Consider the following 19746-nt stretch of genomic DNA (forward strand, 5'->3'; position numbering starts at 1 on the left):
TGCTCGAACTGGTTTTATTCATGGATGGATTTCAGTTGCAGGGCTGTTGATCCAGCATCTTTGACAAGTACCAAATTCACAGGGGAAAAAAATGAAAAGAAAAGAATCCCCAAAGCTGTGCCATTCTCCGGCACACAGTTCTCTTCCACCATGCTTTTGGAATAAAGCCAGTGTAACGGTGGGGCTGTCACTCAGAAGGGAAGACTGATTCCCCCAAACCTCCTAAACAATCTTGGCAGAGACTTTTCCTGCCATGAGGAATTGCTGATTGTTCTAACAACAATGCCTGGAAGGGAACCTGTTCTCTGCAAGATGGGTGGATATTCTCTCTCTCTCTCTCTCTTTCTCTCTCTCTCTCTCTCTCTCTCTCTCTCTCTTTACTTTGTCTTCTGGAGTTTTCCTGGAAAATTTTAGCAATGTCTTATACACATATGAAAACACCACTGGATACAACACTTAAGTATGGTAAGGTCTTATAATTCCATACTTTTCTAGCCACACAACTGACTTTTGTCTGAATAGCCCGACAGGCATATCTATCCCAACGGTGTGGACGTGAATGAATAGGAAAGGAATCTTTCAAGAGTTTTCTCACATAGAGATGAGCAAAGGCATGGGGTGGAAGTATAATAATAAAAATTAAAAATTATTTAGCCATCTGCTGTCCTTCATCTGGATGACTTTAATGTCTACCTAGGGTTGAATATTAAATGAGGTGATTGGTTCTATTTGAATTCTCTCATTAATTTCTTGGACCTCATGTGCCCTGATTATACAACAGAAATAGTCTGTGCACTGTCTGAAATACTCTGCAGCTAAAACAGTGTTAATAAGCTTTAATGCCCATCATGTTCCTAGTGCTGCTATAGCTTTTAGACTAAAGTGATAGAGTGCAGTTTAGCAAGTAAAATGAGAGGGTTCCTACCATCTCCACATGAGCCATTAAAAAAAAATCCAGGAAGAACATCCTGATGTGATTGCTCTTGAAGTTTTTACAATTGAAAATAGATCCCATTTGAGTTAGTAGCCAATAAACCTGAATTTTAACCTTAATAAACCCTCAGGAATGATGCAAGCTTGATTGGTAATGCAAGGAGGGGACTGGAGGAGAAGAGAAGTAAAGCTCTTGTAGTTGATTCTTGGAGGTTGATTGCTGCAGGCATGGCTCCACTAACTCACCTTCAGACTTGTGTGTACTCTGCATTTTAGCTCAGGTGTCACCTCTAGAAATCTTCCCTGCCTCAAGAATCTAACTGATGATCCCATCCTATCTTCTGTCCCACACCTTGAACTTGTGCTGTCTTGTGATTTAATTCCTTTCCCATGTTGCCTGCTAGTCTGTGAGCACCCCAAGGTTAGGCACCAGCTGACTGCACATCATGGGCACTCAGAAAATGTTTGTGGAAAGAACAGCCACCACCGAGCAGTTTGAGCAGAATTTAGAATGAAGTTACAGGCAGAACTACCTGCCAAAGCCCTTCCCCGATTTCCACGGACTGTGAACTAAAGGCCTGGAAAGGGCAAAAGAGAAACTGCAGAGAAGAGATGAAACAAAAAGGGAATAACAGAAAGGGAGAGCCATTGTGGAAAAGAGAAAAAAGAGAAAAAGAAATAGGACTGAGTGGGGTTTGGCATGACTGCCTTTGATTGTTTATTAAACAGATACCATAGATAGAGTTGGAAATTCCAGGATAATACACTTTGCAAAGTTAGGATGAATGATCAACCAATTCTAACCCATACTTTGGAGGTATATATTCCATGCCATTATGATGTCTTAGGACCATGAACTGAAGTGCAGAATTTCCTGAGCTAAAATGTGAATGGCTTGGGACAAGTTTAACTGTATCACCAGATTTCTTCCCAAACCTGACCTTCAGCTGCCAGATAAAGGAGCAACAAACTATTAGAAAGGCCCCTAAAGGAAGGCAGTTGTGTTTTTTTCTGCTTGCTTTCTGTCTGCAGTGGGTTTCACTGCCAAGCAGCATCCAGGGGAGAATTCCTGCTGTCTTTCTGAATAAACCCATTCAGTTTGTATTGAAACTTGTCTTTTTCTGCTTTCCTTTCTCCTCTGACATATCATAGGAGAATGTTTGTGAATGCTTTCATTTCCTTCCTTCACAGAAAGGGAAAAAAAATGGAGAAAGTGGAGAGAAATATAACTTCTTAATATTCATCCACTCAATAAAATTTTGTCAATTGTTGAAGGTGTGAGCAGGGAGGTAGTGTGGTTAAATGGTACAGGGGCTCTGGCATCAAATAACTGGATTTGAATTCTGGTTTGATTATTTATTACCTGCCTAAGTTACAAAATACAGAATCTGCCAAATTAATCTCTCAGGGCTTCCTCTGTAAAATAGGGAGAGTAGCTAACTGGGTTATTTGGTCTTTTGGCCAATCCCATGGATATGACTTACGGCTTTCTGCCACATCATTTGTGGAGATGCTTCCTTCATCTGCAAGAAGGAGTTTGCTTGTCTGTCATTAAAAGCATTGTACAAGGCCTAGGATTTTCCATTCCCAAGAGATATTTAAGGCAGGATATATCAAACAATGTATCAAAGACTGTATCCCAGAATGGGCTCAGTCTTCTTTATTGCTTACATCTGGTCATGAATGAAATCTGTTGCCAGTTTTACTACAAGGAAATGTCTTTGTCAAAGAATACAGGAAATCTGGTTCTCAAGCCTCCAAAGCAGAGAAAAGTTGACATTCAATGTCATGGCTGTCATGCCTAACTCATGTTCATGTTGCTGCGTAGTGGACCTCTTGCTGTCTCCTCCTCCTAAATCAGTGGAGCCCCATGGGAGGAGGGGAATCATGTATCTGTCTCTTCCTGGACCTTTAAAACAGCTTAACAGTCGTGGAGAGAATTCTTACCCTGGGAGAGCTAAGAAACCCATGCATAGCTGATTATTAAATACCATTATCTTAAGACAAAAATAAAGGCATTTTTGCTAGGGGAAAAAACCTTTCTGATTGATGTGTGTCTCTTACGAGTTTTGAATCTTTGGATTACTGTTTTCCAGAAAGATCCTATTTGCAGACTACTTTGGAAGCTTGGCAGGAAAAAGGGTGTCTCCTTGATCTTCGGCCCCCAATTCCATGTGAATATTAACTTGCAAAGTTGTTGTAAGGATTACTGTAGCGGTTAAAATAACACATCTCTGGTGTTTGAAGCCAGCTGTGTGTGTGACCTTGGGCAAACTCTTTAATCTCTTTGAATTCCAGTTTCCTCAGGAAAAATGGGGATTAAGTGAGATCATGTAATTTAAATCTTAACAACTTGCCTGGAATATGGTAGGTAATGTTAACCTTAAAAATAAAATTGTCAGTATTTACCTGCAAACGTAATAGCAGAGTATTATAATTTGGGACAGAGGAGGTTCAGCAAAAACAAAGGCAAATTGGGGTAACAAATGACAAGATCTCTCTTTTGTAGAAGAACGGGGGGACTAGGAAGGGGCTCTTATAAACAAAAAGTCCACTAGAGTAAACTGGTAGTTACAAGTATTGTGGCTTCTCATTGGCTGGGTTGTTGCTGGGGAAGGAGAAAAAACTTCCTTCCTCTTAAAGGATAGTGAAGTAGTAGCTAGGGAAGAATCAATTTGCAAGATCCATCTCCTCTTGTTGGGGTCTGCAAGTAACCCCCAGGAATAGGGTCCAAGTACTCCTCTTCCAGCCTCCAGACTCCATTTAATGACTATCCATATTCTGTGAAAATTGATAAAAGGAAACAGCATTGACATAGTGTCAAGAGGCCACCACATTTCCTCAATTGCAGACCCCATAGGAGGGAAGAGAAAGAAAGAGGGACACCTTCACGTCTTACCAGGTTGAGCTACTCTACTACCCAGCAGGGAGAGGGAAGGTTTCTGCCTCCCTCAGGATCAGCCCTGACAATGGGAGGCTGTCACCACTCAGCCAATGAGAAGCCACAATATGCCGGACTCCCAGTTTCCTCCAGTGGGATTTTTGTTTAGATCAGCCTTCCTGACTCCACCCTTCTCCTCTTTGAAAAAGGATTCCTCCGATTTGTTATCAGGACTTGCCTGTGTTTTAGCTGTAGTTTGCATGTCCTGAATTGTAATTCTTGTTTCTTCCTGAATAAACCAATTCTTGCTGCTGAAATAACTGATTTTTGTTTTTAAGGTTAACAATACTAAGAAAAATCGGTCAGACCACTTGCCTCTCTGCAGAGGATTATCTATTTGGTTCTGAAGTTTACTTCAAACCTTCCCAAATGGTAGATGAGGATGAAGCGCTCAGAAGACAGCAGCAGGTCAGCGGCGTAGTGGATAAATCAGAGGCTTTGGCACCCAAACGACAAGCATTAAAATCCTTGTTATATTTCCTCTTTCTAGTTGATTAAGCTAGTCCCGAGTCCAGTCTCCTCATAGGTAAAGTGGAGGTAACCACGCCAATAGCCGGTGCTGTGGCGATAGTCAGACAGTCGGTGAGGTGCTTGGAACCGTGGGGTCTCGGATGCTGTTGTTGGATAGGGTGCGAGACGCCCCGGGACCTGTCACTGGAACGCTGCCCAGGCAGGACGGCAGGGAAGGCCGCAGCTGGGGGAACGGGCTGGGGCTGAGCAGCCCCGGGAGGTCTCGGGGCGCGCGCAGGCGGAGGCCGAGGTCTCCCGGGGCCTTTGTCGGCGGTCTGCGCTGCCCCTGCACATGCCGGAGAACTAAAGCCAGATGTGGCGGAAAGGAGACGCTAAGCTCCGGCGTCCAAGACACTGCCCCAGACTTCGCAGTGACATTAAATGAAGGGGGGAGAGCTCCATTGCCACCCACAGGCACCCCTAAATGACAGCCCGGCGGACCACTGACGCGAGCGACTCGGCCGCGTGGGGGCGCCCCGGGCCGACGCGCGGCCCCGGCGGCCAATAGCAAGCGGGGTTGCGGGCGGGGCCGTGGTGGGCGGGGCGGCCGCGGCGCTCCGCGGCGGGGGCGGAGTCGCGGCGGGGAGGCGGGACGCCCGCACCAGCGGCAAAGGGCAGCGGCGGCGGCGGCAGCGGCAGGACAGGCAACGCTGGTGGCGGGTGAGGGGCTTGCGGCTGCGGCGGCGCGCGGGCGGCCGCGAGGTGGGGGCGCAGGGCAGCTGCGCGGAATGGTTCGGGATGGAGGGGCGGCGCCGGCTGCCGGGCTCTGAGGCGCGGGGAGCGCGGACCATCCACCTGCTGTAAGGGAGATGCCCGCGCCGCGGCCCGGCCACAGGGAGCTTGCGCTTCTCCGGCTGCTGCGGGGCCGGCTCCGGGCGTGGGCTGGGCCTCGGGGCGGGGCGCGGGCCGGGGCGCCCTGGCCGCGCCGTCAGCCCCGCTCGGCCTCCGTCGCCGCAGCCCCTCGGTACCGCACGCTCTCCCCATGGCCGGCCGGGCGCCCGGTGTGTTCCCGACGCGGCGTGGCTCGTCGACTTTGGGGCAAAGTGGAGGAAAGTGAGGGTTTGGGGGTGCAGCGGGGGAGAGAGGTTTGCCCGTGCGACTGGGCCGCCCCAGGGCCCACGTCCGCCGGGGAGAGGGCGCCTTCCCCGTGGAGCGGGAGTGAGGCGGTCCTGGGCACGGAGGCAGGGCTGCTCCCGCCGGGGCGGAGAAGGCGTGCAACAACTGTTGTAGCGAATTTTCCTACCAAGTGAAGACCTGGTGGTCCGGTGTGAATGAAGGCACCCCAATGCCCTCAGGCCTCAAGTCCCCTCTTACTGAGGAAGCCGCAAGTGGGACCCTTAGGTTGGGTCCAGGTGATTCCACGGTGTCCCAGTTGACATCCCGAAGGCGTGTTTCACGAGCTGGCAGTCACATCGCTCGCGCGCCCGCTTTTATTTCTCTCAGCGCCCGTTTCTCCGGAGCCCGTTCATTGCTTACAATCGAGTTACGAAATAAAAGCAGGCACAATGTGTGTTTTTAATGCTTTCCATGTATTTTGCTGTTGTGCTTTTGCTGTTGGACGGATTCGGATGAAGGATAATGACAACGTTCGTTTGAATTTAGAACCTAATTTTAGAATCAAATATGCGTTTTGTGGCTTTTTTCTTTTTTGGGTATTAAAAAATTAGTTTTATTAGCAGATTATTGTGGTATATATTTCTTTAGCCCACACATGTAAATCTGAAAACGCCTTGGACGATGAAATTATGTAAGCTGTATTAAATAAAAATATTAATCCTTTTATAAATGTAAAGCGAATGAACTTTAACATAATTGAGGTTTATAAAGTTATATAGCTTACGACGTCATGGATTTCATTATTGTGCCTTTCATTTCTCAGGCACCTCCGTCCGCCTGTGAGATGGTAATTAGGGAATATACTAAGTGTTAAGCAATGTGTTCTCAGCTCTGGAACACAGTGAATATTTCAGAGGACACTTTAAAATTAATAAAGGTTTTGTATCTAATAATAAAATATAGCAGCGCAGCCCTTAAAGGACTATTAATAAACAGACTTTTCAGTCTGAGACCTAGAATTGAAGTTCCATTCATCTTTGTGAGGTTGGAGATGACTAGTAATTTTAGCCACTGCCTTTTTTGTTGTTGAAGATTCAAATATGTTAAGTGATAGTCTCAGAGAATATTAAGATTAGATTAAACAATTTTGTTACATTAAAATTTTTGCAAATGTGGACACTGATAAAAACATGGGCCACTTTGTCTCTAACTTTGGGTAGTTAAGTCAGTCCATATGGCTTTTTGCTGTCCAGTTTATCAACTGCCTCTTTTGGGTTTAAAAGGATTGTGGTCATTAATTTTGCTCTTCTCTGGAGTCTTCACTTGTCCTATGCGGTTAAACTTCATTAGTTTGGAAAACCTAATTAAAAATGCATGACTACATTCTTGCTAAGTAAATAACTCATATTTCTATTTGCAGAATTTCAGGTTGTATTTGTTAGAATTGATTATAAGTATCATCTTCAAACCAGAGCTTAATAGCTTCTTGAATCCAGTATTTAATAGTCTTTGTTTTTCACATATTATCCAGTAGTAGTACATCTATAGTCTACTTTGATTTTGGAGTTCATTCATTTTACTTGTCTCTATGCATTTATACTGAATCTTAGCATATGGGCTTTATTTGCACTTAATAAAACCACTTTAGCCTTTATTTTATGATTCTCTGTTTCTCGACTTCCCCATGATTATTAATTGAATGCTTTCTGTAATGACATGTATACTTTTACATATCTTACTAGGACAAAATATTTTCCTGAAGTAAGGTAGGGCTAAGTATATAGCAATGGCAAATTATATGCATTTTTATGTCCTGCCACAAGAGGATTAAAATTACAAGTTATATAACTCAGTAAGCTGTTACTTCACTTTTTATCATCAGAATTCATTATTGAGTGCCTGGTATAAGACCATATATTAAGCACTTGATGGGATTAAGTTGAAATTACAGGATTTCACCATGAAGATTTTAAATTCTAATCTGTAGACACGGGTATGTTTGATGTTAACTATAGAAAGTGAATAATTTTGGTTTTAGAAGGCAATGGTAAAAACTTGTAAGTGAGAATATCTTTGGATTTCCTTGTTTTCAGGTAGTAAGAAGGAAGCAAGGAAGTACAGGGGGTTCAATGCTTCTAGAATATTACACCACAGTTGGAACCACTGGCCAAGGAGAGTTAACAGGCATGCATGGCTGTAAAGGGTGTGGGCTTGCCGAACACTGCAGGAAGTGAGAAATTTATTCAGTTTTTACTTTAAACTTTGAAATTTCCTATGAATTTTGCAGCTTATTCCATAGTAGACCCATGTTTGTTACATATTTTTAAAAATTTGCACTGTTGGGTAAAGTTAACACCATATGATTCTCCAACGTGACCTGAGACTTGGAGTTCCCTGGCACTTCTCTTCATACTTCCATCATGCAGGTAGCCTCGTTTGAGAAGCAAAGGGTGGTAGATAAGAACTTGAACTTTGGAGTCATACAAATTAGAGTTCTCTCTGTGGCTTCATTTCCTTCTGTGTAGGATAGGGTTAATGATGCCTGCCTCGTAGAATTTTGTGATGATTTAAAACATAATGGGTGAATAGGAAACAATGAGTTGTAGTGTCTATCATTATTAGTATTAATACTATGCCATAGTGATCTTTCCTCCCTACTGGAGATTCCTAGTTATGTTCAGTCTTACAAAGTAGCTGAGATGGTAGTTCTGAATTCTGTACAAATGGCTGCTTTAATCAGCCATACTCTTCTACAGAGGGAATTGTCCCTTAGGTTAGTTAGGCATTTTTGAAGGTGCATTAACTCATCCCACCAGAGTGTCACTGGTATATTGTCAAGTGCATCTTGCAGTCCCCTTAAGGCCTCCAGGAATCAATGCACATCTCAAAGTGCCTGACATGTCCCCAGGGAATGAGACTTGCTTTGTGTAGAGTGGACTGAATCTGTGGCCGGCTGTGATTTTATTTATTTTTTTAATACAGTTAACATTTATTGAGAATCTAGTATGTGCTAGATGAATATGCTAAAGTACTTATAAGGACGTCATTTCATTCCTTTTTCTTAAAAGATTTATTAGATGGGTGGCGGTCTTCAGATTTCCTGAATTAAAGCAGTGCTAAATGATGGGCCCTAGATCAGATAGTATCCTGTGGTTGGACTGCTGCATTTTCTAAATGCCTAAAAGTTTGCAATTTACACTCTGGGAATAAGTTAATCACTGGAAAAACTGCATTTATTTTATGATGATGATAAATAGCAATAATAACTCTACCCTTTTTTATTGTTTATTATAACATGTGAAAGAGGAACCCTGGACAGGTTGTTCTTTAATTTTTTTGGATGAAACTGCAAGTACTAGATAAGTGACATGCCCAAAGTCACGTAAGTAGTGATGGAGCTGAATCTAGGGCCAGGTCTTTGGACCCTTGTATTTGTGACAGTCTGTCAGTTTTCTGAAAGATTTTAATACATTAACTATTACTGTGCAATAGGAATTCAGAGGAGTGTGAAGATTATGTTATTTAAGAACTATTGTGGAATCTTTAGAGTTCTCCACTGGGAATCTTTTTGTTTAATGAGCACCTCAGCTTGCCCCTTTAAATAAGTAACCGTAACTTTCTTTTCACTGACAAAACAAAACCAATAAGGAGGGAACATAGTTTGAAGCCTTTTTCTCTGGAGGAGAAGAACCATATAATTCTAGTATATTAAATGAGTTGTTTAGATGTGGGGATGATTTTTATAGACATAGTTTAGCCCAGCCAAAAGTCTGTTTATAATGGTGACTAATAGAATGGTGAAGAAACTAATATTTTACATTATTGAACAAGTTTTTCTTTCTCTTTTCTCCCTGAATAGGAAGAAGCCTGAGACATCAACCTATGAAGACTGTGAAGACAATCCTGAGTAGTATTTGTGAATTGTGTTGCTGATAGACTTGTTTGTTCTGCAGAGCATCTGTAGTGAATCTCATTGATTGTTTTTATTGGCCCAGAGCCAAAACTACTGGATTCGGTTGACTTCAGGATTAAAAGAAAACAGTCTTGGTTATTACTATAAACATATGAACCACTGTGATGGTGAAATGAGATGAGGCTCCGAAATGGAACTGTAGCCACTGCTTTAGCATTTATCACTTCGTTCCTTACTTTATCTTGGTATACTACATGGCAAAATGGGAAAGGTAAGGAAAATATCTCCAATAATAGGCATGAAAGGTAGCAGGCTTTTTGCATTGTAAATGGTGCGTAAGTGCTTAGGTTAAACACTCTAACAATCTGCTTGTTGCATGCTATCTGCTGGTGGCCTGGCAGTTTCTTTCTGACACGAAAATGGAACAGCATTCTTGGACAGAGGAGTCAGAATTTCTACTTTGAAAGGGGTTTGTTTTGTATTCTGTTTCTTATAATTGCACCTGGAGAAACAGATACTGATCAGTGGTTTATATTGTATGTGACAGCCAAGTTGAATGATAAAGATTTTTGTTTTGGTTTTATTTTTATTATTAAACATCATGAATGTTTAATAAGCTTCCTTATATAGGATGTTAGACAAAACACTTGAAAGGACATAATCAGTACCTTCGTAAAATTTACATGCTGGTTATACTAATGATTTGGTGCTGTGTAGTTAATGATTTAAACTGCATGTGATGACAGATTGCTCTTAGGCAAAAATATTTTATAAAGTGGGTGAGGAGAAATTCTAATTTGAAAATTAAAAAAAAATTTACTTGTGTTTAGATTGTTGAACTGTTTTTAAAGGAAGGTTATCTGTTTAGTGATTTAAACTATATTCAGGGATAAAGCATTTCTTTGCTTTTTTTGAAGACAAAATATTTGTAGTCAGTTCCTACCTATGCTTTTTACCTGTCTCCTTTCCTTATATTAATCTAAGGAATGTTGAGAACAAGAAATATAGAGGTGTATGTTTGGTTTGTTAGAGTCAAGTTAGAATAGTCATCATCACCTGGTTATTTGAAGGTACAATTGCTGGCATTATTATATTGACTTGTATGAAGATAATTGAAAAGATGGATTTATGACAATATTTTTCTGGTACATGTGTAGATATATGTATATGTGAGTGTATGTGTAAAATAAGCTGATAAAAGTGAAAAACATGCTCTGTGCTTTGAGCAAGTATAGTATTTTTCTCTTTTCTCTGAGTTGAGCTCTAATTTTGGGAGGAACTCTGGGAAAAATGAAAAACTTGTTGAAGATCTTTCTTTGTGAATAAATATATGTTTCTTTTCTTTACATTATTTTATTTTAATCAATTATTTTACAGGGCAGCATAAGATGATATTTTATTAATATTTCTTATATGCTTTTTCAGAATTGAGTAATGTGTATAGGCAATATCAACCCACTGTATTTTTTATCTTCAATTGATTTTTATTTATTGAAGTATAGTTGACATTATATCAGTTTCAGGTATGTAAGTAGTTGACATTTATGTACATTATGAAATGCTCACCATAATGTGCATAGTTAGCATCTGTCATCTATAATGTTATTACAGTATTATTGATTGTATTCCCCATGCTGTAGTTTTCATCTCTCTGACTTATTTATTTTATAACTGGAAGTTTGTACCTCATTATCCCCTTTACCTATTTCACGTATACTCCTCCCCACAACCCCCTGCCCCAACTCCTCCCAGCAGCAGCCACCACTTTATTCTGTGTAATTATGAATCTCTTTTCAAGGTTTTTGTTTGTTTGTTCATTTGTCTTTCCAATTCCACATATAAATGAAGTCAGATGGTACTTGGCTTTCTCTGTATGACTTATTTCACTTAGCATAATACCCTCTTCATCCATGTTGTCACAAATGACAAGAGTTCATTCTTTTTTATGGCTGAGTAATATTCCATTGTGTATATGTACTACATCTTCTTTATGCATTTACCTATTGATGGATACTTAGATTGCTTCCATACCATGGCTATTGTAAGTAATGCTGCAATAAACGTAGAGGTGTATATGTCTTTTCAAATTAAGGATTTTATTTTCTTTGGATAAATGTCCAGAAGTGGAATTAATAGATCATATAGTATTTCTATTTTTAATTTTTTGAAGAACCCCAATACAGTTTTCCATAGTGACCTTACCAATTTATATTCCCACCAACAGTGCATGAGGGTTCCCTTTTCTCCATATCCTCATGAACACTTGTTATTTCTTGTCTTTTTTGGTACTAGCCATTCTGACTAGTGTAGGTGGTATCTCATTGTGGTTTTGATTTGCATTTCCCTGATGATTAATGACACTGAACATTTTTTCATGTGTTTGTTGGCCATCTGGAAAAATGGCTTTTCAGTTCCTATGCCCATATTTAAAATCAGATTATTTGATTTTTTTGGTGTTGTATGAGTTCTTTATATATTTGGACATCAACCCTTTATCAGCTATATCATTTGTGAATATTTTTTCCCATTCAGTAGGTTGACTTTGTTTTGTTTATGGTTTCCTGTGCTGTGCAGAAGCTTTTTAGTTTGGTAGAATCCCACTTGTTTATTTTTTGCTTTTTTCCTTTTGCCTGGGGAGACATCCAGAAAAGAATTGCTCTTGCCAAGCTGGTGACCAAGAGTTTACTGCCTGTGTCTTCCTTTTGGAATTTTATGGTTTCAGGTCCTACAGTTAGATCATTAAGCTATTTTGAGTTTATTTTTGTGTATGGTGTAATAAAGTAGTCTAGTTTCATCTTTTTGCATGCAGCTATCCAGTATTCCCAATGCCATTTCTTGACAGGACTGTCTTTTCCCTGTTGTATATTCTTGTCTCCTTTTTCATAGATTAATTGGCCATATAAACATGGCTTTACTTTGAGGCTCTGGATTCTTTTCCATTGATCCATGTGTCTATTTTTTGTACCAGAAACATGCCATTTTGATTACTATAGTTTCGTAGTATATTTTGAAATCAGGGAGCATGATATCCCCAGTTTTGTTGTTCTTTCTCAAGACTGCTCGACCTATCTTAGGGTTCTTGTAGTTCTGTACAAATTTTAGGATTATTTACTCTAGTTCAGTGAAAACAGGCATTGGTATTTTGATAGAGATTGCACTGAATCTGTAGATTGCTTTAAGTAGTATGGCCATTTTAACAAATTAATTCTTTCTATTCATGAGCATGGAATATTTTTCCATTTCTTTGTCTTCCTCAGTTTCTTTTATCAATGTCTTAATAGTTTTCAGGGTATAGCTCTTTCATCTCCTTGGTTAAATTTATTGCTAGGTATTTTATTCTTTTTGATGAAATTGTAAATGGGATTAATTTTCTTAATCACTCTTTCTGTTCATTGTATATACATGCAACAGATTTATGTACATTGATTTTGTGTTGTACAACTTCACTGAATTCATTTATTAATCCTAATAGTTTTTTTGTGTGGTATCTTTATGGTTTTACACACACACACACACACACACAATATCATGTCATCTGCAAATAGACAGTTTTCTTATTCCTTACTGATGTGAATGCATTTCAATTTATTTTTCTTGACTGATTGCTCTTATTAGGACTTCTAGTACTATGTTGAATAAAAGGGGTGAGAATGGGCATCCTTGTCTTATTCCTGATCATAGAGGAAAAGCTTTCAGTAATTTACCATTGAGTGTGATGTTATCTTTCGATTTGTCTTATATGGCCTTATTATGTTGAGATATATTCTTTCTATGCACACTTTGTTGAGAAATTTTATCATGAATGAATGCTGACTTCTATCAAATGTGTTTTTCACATCTATTGAGATGACCTTATGTTTTTTATTTGTCCTTTTGTTATGTGGTATCATATTGATTGATTTACAGACTATCCTTGCATCCCTGAAACATGTCCGACTTGGTCATGGTGACTGATCCCTTTTGTGAATTTTTAAATTTGGTTTGCTAAAATTTGTTGAGGATTTTTACATCTATTTCATCAGGGATACTCATCTGTAGTTTTCTTTTTTTGTAGTGTCTTTGTCTGGTTTTGGTATCAAGATGATGCTGGCTTTGTAGAATGAATTTGGAAGCATTCCTTCCTCTTCAGTTTTTCGGGGTAGCTTGAGAATGATAGGTGTTAACCCTTCTTTAAATGATGGAATTCTCCTGTGAAGCCATCTGGTCCTGGACTTTGGTTAGTTGTGAGTTTTTGATTACTGCTTCCATTTCATTACTAGTAATTATTTTGTTTACCTTTTCTATTTCTTCCTGGTTCACTCTTGGGTGAGTGCATATTTCTAGGAATTTATCCATTTATCCTAGGTTGTCCAGTTTGTTGGAATATAAATTTTCACAATAATCTCTTTCAATTGTTTATATGTTTATGGTGTCAGTTGTAATGTCTCCTCTTTCATTTATGATTTTATTTGAGTCCTGTCTCTTTCTAGATTAGTTTAGCTAAAGGTTTATCAATTTTGTCTATCCTTTCAAAGAACAAGCTCTTAGTTTTTTGTATCCTTTATATAATTTTCTAGTTTCACTTTTACTTACTTCTGCTCTGCTCTTGATTATTTCCTTCGTTCTACTAACTTTGGGTTTTGTTTGTTCTTTTTCTAGTTTCTTTAGGCATAGGGTTAGATAATTTATTTGAGATTTTTCTTGTTTCTCAAGATAGGCCTGTAATGCTATAAACTTCCCTTTTAGAACTGCTTTTGCTGCATTTCATTGATTTGACATTGTTGTGTTTCTGTTTTCATTGTTCTCCAAGTATTTTTTGATTTCTTATTTAATTACTTTGTGGACCCATTGCTTGTTTCATAACATGCTGTTTGTGCCTCTGTCAGTTTCATACTCTTGTCAGAAAAGATGGTTGGTATGATTTAAATCTTCCTAATTTTATTAAGCCGTGTTGTGTGCTCTATCATGTGATCTATCCTGGAGCATGTTCCACGTACACTAGAAAAGAATGAGTATTCTGCTGTTTTTGGATGTAATGTTCTGTATATATCTGTTAGGTCCATTTGGTCTAATATATCATTCAACGTCACTCTTTCCTTATTGATTTTCTGTCTGGATGATCTATCCATTCATGTAAATAGGGTGTTAAAATCCATACTATAATTACTGTCCATTTCTCCCCTCATTTCTGGTAATATTTGCCCTCTTTATTTAGGTGCTCCTCTGTTGGGTACATAGATGCATACAATTGTTATATCTTCTTGCTGATTTGAGCCCTTAATCATTATATAGTGTCCTTGTCTCTTTACAGTCTTTGAAAAGTCTTTTTTGTCTTATGTAAGTACAGCTACTCCAGCTTTTTCTTTGTTTCTATTTGCATGGAATGTCTTTTTTTCCATCTCTTCAGTTTCAGAGTGTGTCCTTAGGTCTGAAGTGAGTCTCTAATAGGCAGCAGATAGATGGGTCTTTTTTTTTTTTTTTTTTAACCATTCAGTGATCTTTTGACTGGAGCATTTAGTCCATTTACATTTGAAGTCATTATTGATAGGTATGTACTTACTGTCATTTCGTTATTTTTGTCATTCTCTGGTCATTTCTTCTTCTGTTGCTCTTTCCCCTTGTGATTTGATTTACTTTTCTGTTATGCTTGGATTCTGTTTTCTTTATTTTTTGTGTATCTATTATAGGTTTTTGGTTTTTGGTTACTGTGTGTTTTATATATGATGTCTTTCACATATAGCAGTCTATGTTAACTTGATAGTCACTTAAGTTTGAACACATTCTAACATTATTATGTTTTTAACTCACTTTCTTCCATGTTTTATGTATATGATGTCATCCTTAACAATTTTTTTAAGTGACTCCCTCAATTCATTTTTAGTAGTTTGATTTTACTACTTTTGTCTTTTAACCTTCTTAGTAGCTTTTAAGTGATTATTCTTCTATCTTTGCTTTCTGTTTGCTTTTACCATGAATTTTTTCATTTCAATTATTTTCTTGCTTTGAGTTATAGACTTCTTTTCCTCTTAAAGATGTCCCTTTCACACTTCTTGAAAGGCTGGTTTAGTGACAGTGAACTCCTTTAACCTGTGTGTATCTGAGAAGCTTCTGATCTCTCCTTCAGTTCTGAATGATAACCTTGCTGGGTAGAGTGGTCTTGGTTGTAGGTCTTTTTCTTCCAACACTTTGAACATGTCATGCTGCTCCCTTCTGGCCTGTAGAGTTTCAGCTCACAAATCAGCTGATTGCATTGTGGGTTTCTCTGTGGTGACACACTGCTTTTTTATTGCTGTTTTTAAGGTTTTCTCTTTGTCTTTGATCTTTGACATTTTAATTATGTGTCTTGGTGTAGTCTTCCTTAGCTTCTGGGGTGCTCTGTCCTTTCTGGACCTGGATGTTTGTTTCCTTTCCTAAGTTAGGGATGCTTTCAGCTATTATTTCTTTAAATACATTTTTCCAACCCTTTCTTTCTCTCTTTTTCTTCTGGGACTCTTATAATGCAAATATTAGAACATTTGATGTTGTTCTAGAGGTTCCTTAACATATCCTCATTTATTTTTATTCTTTTTTACTTCTGCTGTTCAGTTTGAGTGCTTTCTATTATTACTTTGTCTTCCAAATTGATGATCTGTTATCCTGTAGCCTCTAATCTGCTGTTGATTTCCTCTAGTATAATTTCTCATTTCAGTTATTGTATTATTCATCTCTGGTTGGTTCCTTTTTTATATTTTCTGTCTCTGTAGAGGTTCTCAGTGAGTTCATCCACTGTTTTCTGGTTAGCAGCTTTATAACTGTTACTTTAAAGTCTTGTCAGGTAAGTTGCTTAACAATTTCATTTAGTTCTTTTTCTGAAGTTCTGTTACATTCTTTTGTTTCATGCATATTCCTGTGTCTCCTCACTTTGTTTGACTTTCTGTGTTTGCTTCTATGGGTCAGGCAAAAGGGCTTCCTCTCACAGTCTTGAAGGTGTGGCCTTGTGTAGGGACATCTTCTTGGTAGACTGCATGGGCATTATTGGCTGGCTGGAGACTGGGTCGGTGTGGACTGGGGTGTCCTGATGCTGGAGCTTCCAGGGCCTGGGCCTGGGCCAGGAGTCTCCTGTGGGGTTGCCAGGTGGGACCATACTGGTAGTGTTGGTATTGAAGGGGTGCAGTCTTGGGAGCTCCCAGGTGGACAGCAAACTGGAGCCTCTCTGGCAGTGCAACTGGGGGTAGAAGGGCATGGTCAGGGATCTCCTGAGTCAGTGCCAGCAGGAATCATGCTAATGGGGTTCCTGGAGAGGAGACTGGGTGCAGTCCAGGGATCTCCCAGGTTAACTCTGGACTGGAGCATTGCAAACAGAAGGGCTGGAGATGGAAGGTGCACTGACATGATGAATCCACATGAGTTTCACGCTAATGCCGCTTTGGTGAGACTGCTGGATCTCTGACAGATATGTTTGGGTGTGGGCCTCTGGAGCTGGTATATTCACCTTGACTCTGCTCTTGCCCTTACTGTCAGTGTGCATAGGAGACATAAACAGTGTTGTTCATCCTGCTCCCATCGAAGCTAGCAGTTTTGGTGAGGAACACAAACCATGGAGCACACCCTGTTTCCATTTGTGACAGCAGTGTCAGGGATGTACAGACAGTGGCACTTCTCAGCATCTCTGGTCCTGAAAGAGTTCCAGCAGTTTCCCTGCTGGTTGGTGGTTGTGTCTAAACTGTCCAACTTGTGGTGGATTTTTCCTGTGCTCCAGGGCAGAAGAGTCTGCACTTAGGTAGGTAGCTCAGCAATATCCCTCCCTACCACAGGGCTGCACTGGGAGCAGGGCTTCTTCTGTTACCATGACTCCATCTCTCCTGCTGTTTTTTATGTGATCTTTTAATCTCTCATTTTGAAGAGGATGTTCACTCAGCCTTCGTTCTTCCTCAGAATGAAATGCTGTATGTGTAGGTGTAGATTCAGTGTGCACATGTGCTCAGGCCTTTTCCATTTCACCATCTTGGACCTTCTACAGTATTTGTTTTAAAGTCTAGTTTTTCTGATATAAGTATTGCAGCTCTGGCTTTTTTTGCTTCCATTTTCATGAAATACCTTTTTCCATCTCTTTACTTTCAGTCTGTATGAGCCTTTAGGTCTGAAGTGGATCTCTTATAGGCAGCATATGGATGGGTCTTATTATTTTTATTGATTCAATGGCCCTGTGTCTTTTGATTGGAGCATTTAGCCATTTACATTTAAAGTAATTATTGGTAGCTATGTACTTATTCCCATTTTGTTAATTATTTTCTGTTTGTTTTTGCATTTCTTTGTTCCTTTCCTCTTGCTATCTTTCCTGTGATTTAATGATTTACTTTAGTGTTAGTGTTATGTTTGGATTCCTTTCTCTTTTTGTATGTGTGTCTATTTTAGGGTTTTCATTTGTAGTTACCATGAGTTTCATATCTAGCATCTTATATATAGCAGTTGAGATTAGGTTGACAGTTGCTTAGGTTCAAACACATTCCAAAAGCCCTACTTTTTTATTATTATCCCCTGCATGTTTTATGTATATGGTGTCATAATTGACATCATTTTATTTTTGTGTATCCCTTGGACTAATTTTTGTATATATATAATTGGTTTTACTACTGTTGTCTTTTAAAGCTCATACTAGCTTGTTAGTAATTTACCTACTATCTCTACTATATGTTTGCTTTTACCAGTGAATTTTTTTTCCTTCATAATTTTTTTTAATTGTGGGGTTTTCCTCTTTAAGAAGTCCCTTTAACCTTCCTTGTAAGGCCCATTTAGTTGTGAAAACTTTAACTTTTGTCTGGGAAACTTTTTGTCTCCACTTTAATTTGGATTGATAACCTTGCTGGGTAGAGCATTCTTGGTTGTAGGTTTGTTTTTTCCTTTCATTACTTTGAACATATCATGCCACTCCCTCTGGCCTGTAAAGTTTCTGCTGAAAAATCAGCTGTTAGTCTTGTGGGCAGTCTCTTGTAGGTAACCAGTTGCTTTTCTCTTGCTGTTTTTAAGATTGTCTCTTTATCTTTAATCTTTGCTGTTTTAATTATTTTGTGTTTTGGTATTGAACTCCTTGGGTTCATTTTGTTTGGGTCTCTCTGTGATTCCTGGATCTAGATATCTGTTTCCTTCCCCAGGTTAGGGATGTTTTTAGCTATTATTTCTTCAAATAAGTTATTGCCCCTTTCTCTTTCTTTCTCCTTCTGGGACTCCTATGATGCAAATATACTTGATGTTGTCCCAAACATAGCTTAGCCTATCTTCCTTTATAAAATTGTTTTCCTTTTGCTGCTCAGCTGGATGATTTCTACTACCCTCTCTTCCAGATTGCTGATCCATTCTTCTGCATCTTGTAATCTGCTGCTGATTCCATGTAGTGTATTTTTCATTTCAGTTTTTATGTTCTTCAACACTGAATGGTTCTTTTTTATATTTTCTTTATCTTTGTTGAGTTCTTACTGAGGTCATCTACTCTTCACTCCAGCCTGGTGATTATCATTATGATCATTACTTTGAACTTTGTCAGGTAGATAGTTCATTTCTGCTTTGTTTAGTTTTTTTTTTAGGTTTCTCCTTGTTCTTTTGTTTGAAACATATTTCTTTACCTCCTCATTTTGTCTGGCTTGCTTTGTTTGTTTGTGTATTAGCGGTGTGTGTATCAGCTGTATCTCCTGATCTTGAAAGCAGTGATTTAATGTAGCAGATATCCTGTGGTGTCCAGTAGTGTAATTTTACCCTGGTCACCAGAACCAGGCATGCCTGGAGTGTCCCCTCTGTGGTCTGCATGTCATAGCTGGGCCATGACTGCTGTGAGCAGACTGGTGGGTGAGGCCACCCTTCTGCCAGACTGTCAGCAATGACCAGCATTATTACTATGAGTGCATGCACTGGTTTGCAAGGCTTGTTCCCGGTGCAGCTGGCTGAAAGACTTGGCTGCAGCCCTCAGGTGTGTTGGTGGGCAGGGCTAACCCTCAGACTGGCTGTCAGCAATGGCCAGTCAGACTACTTTGGGCGCACTGGTGGGGAGGGCTTATTCCTACCATGGTTGCCAAAGTCCAGGCTGTATCTGCTGCAGGTGTGCTGGTTGGTGGGGGCTGGCTCCTCCCCTCCATGGGCTAGGAGATGCTCTTGAAGGTGTGCTGGTTCTGACTGAGGCTGTCCTTGTGTGTGGTGGTGGTCATTTAGGAATGACCCCTGCCAGAGTATGCATGTTGGGTGGGGTGAGTCCACGGGACCAGTGGGGCAGGGCACATGGTGCTGGCAGGGTATATGGATAATGTTAGACTAGTTCCCATGAAGCATCCTGCCAGCTTGGCTGAAGGAGGGGCAAGAAAAATGACTGCGAGTCCTTTCTCTTCTGGAAAAAGTTCCTTCAGATCCTCGCCCCTTCAGTCCATGTCCCAAAGTTAGTCAGTAAATC

General features: G+C 39.8%; 1 protein-coding gene across 3 annotated transcripts in view; it reads left to right on the forward strand.

The window, feature by feature from the left end:
* Positions 1 to 4961: 4961 nt before the first annotated feature.
* The window catches only part of MGAT4A (alpha-1,3-mannosyl-glycoprotein 4-beta-N-acetylglucosaminyltransferase A), a 139468-nt gene continuing 124683 nt past the window's right edge, over positions 4962 to 19746 (forward strand). For 2 of the 3 annotated variants that reach the window (XM_036994633.2, XM_036994634.2), the window contains exons 1-2: positions 4962 to 5044; positions 9300 to 9624. In XM_036994633.2, the coding sequence (XP_036850528.1) occupies positions 9531 to 9624 (94 nt within the window). In that variant the 5' untranslated portion in view covers positions 4962 to 5044; positions 9300 to 9530. Of the gene's footprint in view, positions 5087 to 9299; positions 9625 to 19746 lie in introns of all 3 variants that reach the window. The other variant, XM_073239987.1, reaches the window with a different exon arrangement.

This window comes from Manis javanica, chromosome 1, assembly GCF_040802235.1.
Source record: "Manis javanica isolate MJ-LG chromosome 1, MJ_LKY, whole genome shotgun sequence".
NCBI lineage: Eukaryota > Metazoa > Chordata > Mammalia > Pholidota > Manidae > Manis > Manis javanica.